General features: G+C 38.3%; 1 protein-coding gene across 1 annotated transcript in view; it reads left to right on the top strand.

The window, feature by feature from the left end:
- The first annotated feature begins 4,053 nt into the window (after nt 1–4,053).
- LOC122970085 (saxitoxin and tetrodotoxin-binding protein 1-like) overlaps nt 4,054–10,905 on the top strand; it is a 10,010-nt gene continuing 3,158 nt past the window's right edge. Inside the window, exons 1-2 of the mRNA XM_044336198.1 lie at nt 4,054–4,273; nt 6,635–6,780. Of these exons, the coding sequence (XP_044192133.1) occupies nt 4,151–4,273; nt 6,635–6,780 (269 nt within the window). The 5' untranslated portion in view covers nt 4,054–4,150. The remainder of the gene's footprint in view (nt 4,274–6,634; nt 6,781–10,905) is intronic.

The raw sequence follows: 10,905 nt of genomic DNA, 5'->3' as shown, positions 1-10,905 counted from the left end.
AGTTTGATGAAGGAGTCGATTCCTGCTAAGTAGGTCTGGATGGTGGAAGACCGGATTTGGATGGAATGAACAAGAATGGGTAAGAAATTGCAGGTGGACGTGATGTCCAGAAAGGGAAAAGGTAGTTGACAGGTGGAGTGATATACCTTGAAGCAATTCCAGCCAGTTAGGTAGACAGAGTGTGCTTGAGACTGTTAAGGATGAGTTCTAGTGAAGCGTTAGAGAGGTTTGCCAGGTGTGGAGCTAGCCGAATGTTGTGGCTCGAAATAGATAAGCGCCGATTGAAGATCCAATTCTGCGGCCAAGTGTCTGAATTTCTGGGATAAGAAGCGAGACAGTGAAACCAGGAAGTGGGCTGCCCAGAGGATGAACTGGTGTTGAGCTGAGAATAAGGTGAGTCTGCCCAGGAGTTGCATGATGGCTAGAGATCAAGATCGACCTTTGTTTAGGATCACTACGGCTGTGGTGTTATCGGAGTGGATAAGTATGGATTATTTATTTATTTGCCCCCAAAGAATGGTGGCTATTAAGAAGGGGTACGGCTCGTAAAGTGCAGATGAAGGAGAGTGGTACTCTGAGTCGAGGAATTTGAACACTAGGGGCCAAGCAGAGGCAAACCACCCCCCCCCCCCCCCCCCCCCCCATAATAACCGCCGAAAACCTGTGGAGGGAGTAGCATCTGTGTGCAGTTAAATGTCTTCTTTGTTTGCCAGGAAGTAATGACAGGAGCAGAGAGGTGTGTTGTATGTCTCAGAAGGCAGAGATGCTTTGAACAAAATTGAGTCCAGGGTGATGCCTAGGAACTCAATGGAAGTGCCAGGCCCTGATGTTTTCTCCTTGGAAAGAGGGATGCCGAATGCGGAGGAGTGTTTGTGAGTGTACTGAGGAGGTGAGGATAGTGGAGTGACAACAAGAAATTGTCAAGAAGATGGATAATGTAAGGGAACCTGTGATTTTTAGTCAGGAACCTGCCTAGGGCTTCTTAACAGGTGTGCTGAGGTTCTGTACTAGTTAGTCTGCAGGTATGGTTGGATTGTGGGGGCAGGTGCTCCTGGCATGAACACTGCCTCAGAAGGAGCAGACGTGCAGGAGGTGGCAGTTGGAAAGAGAGCATCCCAGGTGATTGAAGTTATTGCACACCATCCTGCCTCCCTGGTAAAGGATCGGCCTTCCCTATTTGTCGACCCCCTTCGGCATGGAGACATTGACTGAAGGACGTATGCCTGTGGGCCTAGGGATGATGGGAGGTGGGGGTGCGGCAGGTGACCAGCGGTTAAACACTGTGGCATTGCGTGAAGAAGAGGGGGGTTAATGAGTTGGAGGAGCAGTGACAGTGCATGCTGTGGCGGGGTGGGAAGGGGCTCCACATAACTCACAGGAGAGGGACGTGCAGGCTGCAAATATGCAGCAGTAGAGTTTGGAGTCAAGGGTGCCCCAATACATTCCCTGGTTAAACTGTTGTATCAGGCCAGCTGCCTGGTTGGCAAAGTGCATATGGTAGATGTAAAACCCTGTCCCTCCAAAGCGTAAAGCCATGTCGAGCACGATGGATAGATAGTCATCCAGCTCCGCTCTCCGTTTTAGAAATGCAGAGCAGATAACGTCACGGTAAAGGGAGAAAGTGAAGGCAAAGTCTGTGGGGGTTAGGTCTTTAGACTGTGAGGGTAGTGAGTGGCGGAGTTGCATGGAGCCGAAGTTTGTCTGCACTTCCCTGAGCTGATTAATGTTGATGACCGATGGCTTAAGGAGCTGGGCTAAATCTATGTAATTACCAGAGAGAATCTGTTGGCGTAGTGCAGGAGAGACAGGAGAAGGACGATAAACAGATGAAGATGGCTGAACAGGTGGTGCTGCTGTGGCGAGGGTGAAATTGCTGGCACACTGAGAAAATACATTTGGGTGTTGGGGAAGGGATGGGGTGGGGATGGAGAGGGGAGGGGGAAAGGATAGACCAGTTGGAAGTGAAGAAGGAGGTTGGAGATCACCGCGTTGGTTGGCCTGTGGTGGGACCCCTTGAGTTGCTGACTGAGGCTCTCCTGCTGCTGCGGTGGCTATTGCAGAAAAAGGAGGAGCAGAAGCCGTGTTGCTGGGAACGGCTGAAGGAAGGGTAGAGGAAGGGATGATGGGATGAAAGGATGTATGTACACAGGGATTTTGTGAAGCCTGCGAAGACAGGGATGAGCGACGTCCCAGTAACGTCATGCCTGACGACACCGGCAGTGGGTGGCTCAGGTGAGGAAGCCGGAAGTGCGGGAGGTATGGCGTCTGTTGTTGCGTTGATGGAGGCCGAATACAGTCGAAAAAGTGTGGCTTTGTTTGCGTTGCAATGAAATGGGATGCCCTCGAGCAACAGTCCAGTTTTTGATGTTGGGCTCAGTTTGAGAACGTGGAGACTGCCGAATCGCAGCTGATGGCGCACCGCGGGTGCGCCGTGGTGAAGAGCCGGGAGCTGGGAGCCTAGGCGATGGGGTCAGCTGCCAATGAGGAGAGGGTTGGAGCTGGCTCCTACGACCCTGCCCGCGGCGTCTGGTCCTCGCTGAAGGAGGAGACGAGGCCTGAGATTTGCGGGTCTCGGCTGTTGGAGTCCGAGACATCTCGTTGGCGAATCTTGAACGGAGACGCCGGCGGGACGGAGGTTCGCTGACCACCGACCGCAAGCGACTACGCCGGCGTGTTTGGCTGCGATCTGGGTGCTGCTGCGAGTCTGAATCAGTTGAGTGGATTTGCAGTCCCAGATGCATGGTAGGTAGATGATCTTTACCTTTTGTCTTGTTTGAATAGAAGTTGTTTAGGCGTTTTAGGCGACAAGCACGGTCTGTCTGAGCTCAAGAAATCTGAGACAGACAGGGTAGGATGTGTTGACCCGGTATGAGTAGGCTTGGCAGATGATTAGAGGTGTGTTTGAGGCACGGTTCTGCTCCCGAAGTTAACAAGTTAACTACATTAGTTTCTGTTGAGTTCTTTAGTTGTAAAGTTGTGTTTTATCAATCTGAGGGACAGCTGGTATTATTCATCATAGCAGGACTGTAATTACTTAATATAACTTTAATAATCTACTGATGTCGATCATTATTCTCTGAAGCTCAACTGAACATATTCAGATGTTTTGTCACAAACACAAACATGTTGTTTACTATGATGGAAACTGGAAAACTAACAAATATTCACATGTAAGAAGCTGCTGACAGAAGATTTGACATTTTTATGATGAAAAATGACTTGAGCAATGACTCATTTATTAAAATCGTTACCAATTAATTTAGTGTCAATTGACTCATCAATTAATCATCTAATTATTTCAGCTCTGGAGGACTGCCATGTATGGTGGGGGTCAATGGGGTCAACACCCTCAGTCTCACAGCAGGTTAATGACACTGTCTGAAAATCAGACATGAGTCTGACATAAAATGTGAGACTGAACATGTATGTAGTTTGAAGTGTTTGCTCTTAGTGCACTAATGAAACTGAATATTTTTAAAAAACCAAAAATATTATTATAAATCACAAAAAGCAGGAAATGTAAAAAGTTGTAAAAAATGTAAAGGACAAAGTAGTTTCAGAGTGTGGAGGAAGGAAATATATGTTATAGATGCTTTAAGGTAGAATTATGTACAAACTCAGCCTGAACCAAAGTCATGGAAGACATTTGACATGTGACCGTAGGAAAAGCACAGTTGTGATTGTAAATCATGCTTGATGTAGTTCCAGTTTAGGTGATGGTTCTTTAAACACCTTGTTTTTCCTGCTGAGAGCTGCAGAGTTCAATAACCCGCTGAGCACACACACACTTTGGACCGACGAGGCGAGGGGCGGTTGGCCGGCGAGCGGTCGGCGAGGGGCCGGTGAGGGGCGGTTGGCTGGCGAGGGGTCAGTGAGGGGTCGGCGAGGGGTCGGCAACGGGCCGGCGAGGGGTCAGTGAGGGGTCGGCGAGCGGTCGGCAAGGGGCCAGTGAGGGGCGGTTGAGGGGCTGGCAAGGGGCCGGCAACAGGTCGGCGACGGGTTGGCGAGGGGCCAGCGAGGGGCCGGCGAGGGGCGGCTGAGGGGCTGGCGGGAGCCCGGGGCCGCTATAAACTAACCTGCGTCCCTCCTCGGCTCTGCTGTCCAGACGGAGCTTAGAGCAGGGTGTGTTTGTTTTTCCTTCCTGAGCAGGATGAGCATTGTGAAGCGAGTGGTGCTGCTGCTGCTGCTGCTGGCGGCGCTCTGCACCGACGCAGCACCGACCACCGAGGAATGTGACAGTGTGAAGAAAACGCTAACAAAGGACCTGAGCGCCGTGAGTCTGCACCCTCCGCTGACCTCTGACCTCGTTTCTTTTACTTGTCCGATGTTGATTTAGAAACTGTTTGTTGTGTCTCAATCACACAAATTAAGTTTATATTTAATCATTTGTTTTGCCAATTATGTTTTGTAGATTTCTAGATTATATTCAATGTTTTTGTGGACTAGTTGCTATGAACAGGTGCTGCAGAAAAATCAACATTTTGGGATTTTCCAGATTCGTTCATCAACAATGTTTTCTTATTTTGATGTGGTTGAAGTAACATTCGGAGACAAATTTAAAATAAAGTAAGTTAAACACCTTAATTAAAAAAAGAGTAGCAAAACTCAGAGATTTACACGATGAACAAAGTACTGAAGCAGCAGGTGGGAGGAGATATTAAATATTTAAGAAACTAATCAAACAAAAGTAAAAAACACATGTAGACACTGGGCTGCCTGTAAGCCAGCAGCCAGTGAAAACACATCCTAACATGTTGTTAATATGTTTTGGTCTTTTATTTCTTTTCATTCATTCAAGAATAAAATTGGTTTATAAAACAGTTTGTTGCTGGTCGTATCTGAGGGCAGACGTCACTAACAGAGAGACAGCAGCTTATGTTCATACTGGACACATAAACATCAACATGTCCTCTGACTTCCACTACAGGAATAGAAATGTAATTGATAACTTATCCACACACAAATCAGCCAAATGATGTTTATGTACCTGTGTTATTCATCTAGTGAGTTTATAAGATGCTACGAGTTCATATTTATTGGGATTAACATGCACCTTGTGTTTACATCGTTTCTACTTTAGTTTACAAAGAGTCGTGCAAGAGATTTGATGTTATCTATGAGAGGGACAGCTTTTGGTCATTAGTTTGATGTAGATGTAACTGTACTAATATGTGTTTCACTTGATATGATAAGCTCTAATGTGCTTTTTCTTCTTTGAGGGTAAATATATAATCTTACAAGTTTTCCAGTGTGTCTTAAACCAACAGTCAGTCATCAAATGAACATTAAAGCTGTGTTTCTTGCTGTAATTATTCCTCCTGTTCATACTGACCATTAATGTATTTATCTGAAGCTAATATGAAGCTTCAGCGTCCAAATGAGTCAAATCAAGTAGATATCTTTCAACGTTACAGTCTTTTTAGTGCCAAAGTTCCTCTTTCTTTCCCGCCGGCTTTGAAGCTAATTCGACTTAGCGGCCAAACCACATAATGACGACGTCACATGATGCTATCGAGCCCAAAAAGACAGCGGATCATTTTTTGAACGTCACAACCCGAAACGACTTGTTTCACTATCAGAAGTTGATCCGTTCAGTCTGATCACATTTCAGAAGGCTGAACAGCAAGAGAGCTGAAGCAGAAGCAGCCGTCTGAGTCGGCCAGTCTCTTGTGATCATGATCCATGTCTGAATGAACGCATCTCTGCCTCGCTGTATCCAGCTCTCTTTATACATCCATGGCTGCGTCTTTATGCTAAGCTAAGCTAACAGGCTGCTGGCTGTGGCTTTGTATTTACTGGAAAGACATGAGAGTGGCATCAAGCTTCTGCTTTAACCTTTTTGTACCGGAAAGATTCAATTTGTGTAAAAAGAAAATCTCCCTTAAAAGGCAGATTTCAGTTTTCCAGTGTGTCTTAAACCATCAGTCAGTCATCAAATGAACATTAAAGCTGTGTTTCTTGCTGTAATCATTCCTCCTGTTCATACTGACCATTAGAAGATCCCTTCATAATGACCTTACAATGGAAGTGATGGAGGACAAAATCCACAGTCTGAAGCTAATATGAAGCTTCAGCGTCCAAATGAGTCAAATCAAGTAGATATCTTTCAACATTACAGTCTTTTTAGTGCCAAAGTTCCTCTTTTTGTTACTATACTTCCACCTGCAGCTCAACAGGGAAACACTGTCCGAGGAAACACAAAGAAGGAATTTGATGCTAAAAAGACTGTAAATGTGTCAGATATCCACTTGATATGACTAACTCAGACTGCTGAAGCTGAATAGAAGCTTCACACAGACTTTAAATGACTGTGTGGACACACTGTGGATTTTATCCTCCATCACTTCCATTGAAAGCACATTTGAAGGATCTTTAATATCCAGTATGAACAGGAGGAATGATTACAGACACCTGACTGCTGGTTTAACACACTGGGAACACTGGGAACCTCCTTAAGTGTAAAACTAGTGGAACCAGCCTAATAATTTCCATCATGTGTAAGTTTGAAATAACTGAATGTAAAACTCCTGAAAGTTTTCTAAAAAACAAATTCCCAGAGAAACCAGAGAGGCCTCAGTGTCCTCAGTGTTGCTGTGACCCCGTCTGACTCTGACCTGGTTATCTCCTCCTGCAGGTTATCGGGGACTGGGTTCTGGTGTGGGCGGTCGCAGACAGTCCGATGGGTTCAGGCCTGCTGGGAAGCCTCTCCAGCTCCCTCGTGGAGATGAGACTCCTCCCTGACAACAAAAGCATTGTGTTCAGCGAGAGGAACCTGTTACTGTGAGATCATTTAAATAATTTTCATTAGTCTGACACACAGCTGTTAGTTGTGGCCTGAACCTGAGCCTGTAGCCTGAGTGGACAAAAGTATGTGGACAGCCAGATGTGATTAAAACCACATGTGATAGCTGAACATGTGATTCCAAAACTGTGAGCATTAATCTGCTATGTAGTGTGGCTATGAGGTGGACGGGCAGTCCACGCCTTTACTTGAAGAGTTTACCAACTTTTATGTAAACAGTGTCACGGCTCTTGTCAATCAGATGTAATTGTCTCTTTAATAGTATAAATAGTATAGTATAGTATAGAACAGTATAGTATAGTATAGTATAGTATAGTATAGTATAGTATAGTATAGCATAGTATAGTATAGTATAGTACAGAAAAGTATAGTATAGGATAGTGTAGTATAAAACAGTATAGTATAGTATAGTATAGTATAGCATAGTATAGTATAGTATAGTATAGTACAGAAAAGTATAGTATAGGATAGTGTAGTATAGAACAGTATAGTATAGTATAGTATAGTATAGCATAGTTTAGTATAGTATAGTATAGAACAGTATAGTATAGTATAGTATAGTATAGAACAGTATAGTATAGTATAGTATAGAACAGTATAGTATAGTATAGTATAGTATAGAACAGTATAGTATAGTATAGTATAGTATAGTATAGTATAGTATAGTATAGTATAGAACAGTATGGTATAGTATAGTATAGTATAGTATAGAACAGTGTAGTACAGTATAGTATAGTATAGTATAGTATAGTATAGTATAGTATGGAACAGTATAGTATAGTATAGAACAGTATAGTATAGCATAGTATAGTATAGTATAGTATAATATAGAACAGTATAGTATAGTATAGAACAGTATAGTATAGTATAGTATAGTATAGTATAGAACAGTATAGTATAGTATAGTATAGAACAGTATAGTATAATATAGTATAGAACAGTATAGCATAGTATAGTATAGTATAGTATAGTATAGTATAGTATAGAACAGTATAGTATAGTGTAGTATAGAACAGTATAGTATAGCATAGTATAGTATAGTATAGTATAATATAGAACAGTATAGTATAGTATAGTATAGTATAGAACAGTATAGTATAGTATAGTATAGTATAGAACAGTATAGTATAGTATAGTATAGAACAGTATAGAACAATATAGTATAGTATAGTATAGTATAGTACAGTATAGTATAGTATAGTACAGTACAGTACAGTATAGTATAGTATAGTACAGTACAGTACAGTACAGTATAGTATAGTATAGTATAGTATAGCATAGTATAGTATAGTATAGCATAGTATAGTATAGTATAGAACAGTATAGAACAATATAGTATAGTATAGTATAGTATAGTATAGTATAGTATAGTACAGTATAGTATAGTATAGTATAGTATAGCATAGTATAGTATAGTATAGTATAGTATAGTATAAAACAGTATAGAACAATATAGTACAGTACAGTACAGTATAGTATAGTATAGTATAGTATAGTATAGAACAGTATAGAACAATATAGTATAGTATAGTATAGTATAGTATAGTATAGTATAGTATAGTATAGTATAGAACAGTATAGAACAATATAGTACAGTACAGTATAGTATAGTATAGTATAGTATAGTATAGTATAGTATAGTATAGAACAGTATAGAACAATATAGTATAGTATAGTATAGTATAGTATAGCATAGTATAGTATAGTATAGTATAGTACAGAAAAGTATAGTATAGGATAGTGTAGTATAGAACAGTATAGTATAGTATAGTATAGCATAGTTTAGTATAGTATAGTATAGAACAGTATAGTATAGTATAGTATAGAACAGTATAGTATAGTATAGAACAGTATAGTATAGTATAGTATAGTATAGAACAGTATAGTATAGTATAGTATAGTATAGTATAGTATAGAACAGTATAGTATAGTATAGTATAGTATAGTATAGTATAGTATAGTATAGTATAGTACAGTATAGTATAGTATAGTACAGTACAGTACAGTATAGTATAGTATAGTACAGTACAGTACAGTATAGTATAGTATAGTATAGTATAGTATAGCATAGTATAGTATAGTATAGTATAGTATAGTATAGCATAGTATAGTATAGTATAGAACAGTATAGAACAATATAGTATAGTATAGTATAGTATAGTATAGTATAGTATAGTATAGTATAGTATAGAACAGTATAGAACAATATAGTACAGTACAGTATAGTATAGTATAGTATAGAACAGTATAGAACAATTTAGTATAGTATAGTATAGTATAGTATAGAACAGTATAGTATAGTATAGTATAGTATAGAAAAGTATAGTATAGTATAGAACAGTATAGTATAGTATAGTATAGTATAGAACAGTATAGTATAGTATAGTATAGTATAGTATAGTATAGTATAGAACAGTATAGTATAGTATAGTATAGTATAGTATAGTATAGAACAGTGTAGTACAGTATAGTATAGTATAGTATAGTATAGTATAGTATAGTATAGTATAGTATAGTATAGTATAGTATGGAACAGTATAGTATAGTATAGAACAGTATAGTATAGCATAGTATAGTATAGTATAGTATAATATAGAACAGTATAGTATAGTATAGAACAGTATAGTATAGTATAGTATAGTATAGTATAGTATAGTATAGTATAGTATAGTATAGTATAGAACAGTATAGTATAATATAGTATAGAACAGTATAGCATAGTATGGTATAGTATAGTATAGTATAGTATAGTATAGAACAGTATAGTATAGTATAGTATAGAACAGTATAGTATAGCATAGTATAGTATAGTATAGTATAATATAGAACAGTATAGTATAGTATAGTATAGTATAGAACAGTATAGTATAGTATAGTATAGTATAGTATAGAACAGTATAGTATAGTATAGTATAGTATAGAACAGTATAGAACAATATAGTATAGTATAGTATAGTATAGTACAGTATAGTATAGTATAGTACAGTACAGTACAGTACAGTATAGTATAGTATAGTACAGTACAGTACAGTATAGTATAGTATAGTATAGCATAGTATAGTATAGTATAGTATAGTATAGCATAGTATAGTATAGTATAGAACAGTATAGAACAATATAGTATAGTATAGTATAGTATAGTACAGTATAGTATAGTATAGTATAGTATAGTATAGTATAGTATAGCATAGTATAGTATAGTATAGTATAGTATAGTATAGAACAGTATAGAACAATATAGTACAGTACAGTACAGTATAGTATAGTATAGTATAGAACAGTATAGAACAATATAGTATAGTATAGTATAGTATAGTATAGTATAGTATAGTATAGTATAGAACAGTATAGAACAATATAGTACAGTACAGTATAGTATAGTATAGTATAGTATAGTATAGAACAGTATAGAACAATATAGTATAGTATAGTATAGTCTAGTACAGTATAGTATAGTATAGTATAGTATAGTATAGTACAGTATAGTATAGTACAGTATAGTATAGTATAGTATAGCATAGTATAGTATAGTACAGTACAGTATAGTATAGTATAGTATAGCATAGTATAGTATAGTACAGTACAGTATAGTATAGTATAGTATAGTATAGAACAGTATAGTATAGTATAGTATAGTATAGAAAAGTATAGTATAGTATAGAACAGTATAGTATAGTATAGTATAGTATAGAACAGTATAGTATAGTATAGTATAGTATAGTATAGTATAGAACAGTATAGTATAGTATAGTATAGTATAGTATAGTATAGTATAGTATAGAACAGTGTAGTACAGTATAGTATAGTATAGTATAGTATAGTATAGTATAGTATAGTATAGTATGGAACAGTATAGTATAGTATAGAACAGTATAGTATAGCATAGTATAGTATAGTATAGTATAATATAGAACAGTATAGTATAGTATAGAACAGTATAGTATAGTATAGTATAGTATAGTATAGTATAGTATAGTATAGTATAGTATAGTATAGAACAGTATAGTATAATATAGTATAGAACAGTATAGCATAGTATGGTATAGTATAGTATAGTATAGTATAGTATAGAACAGTATAGTATAGTATAGTATAGAACAGTA

Source organism: Thunnus albacares, chromosome 19 (assembly GCF_914725855.1).
Source record: "Thunnus albacares chromosome 19, fThuAlb1.1, whole genome shotgun sequence".
Taxonomy (NCBI): Eukaryota; Metazoa; Chordata; class Actinopteri; order Scombriformes; family Scombridae; genus Thunnus; species Thunnus albacares.
Note: the sequence above shows the minus strand (reverse complement) of the source record. Positions and strands in the feature narration are given on the sequence as shown.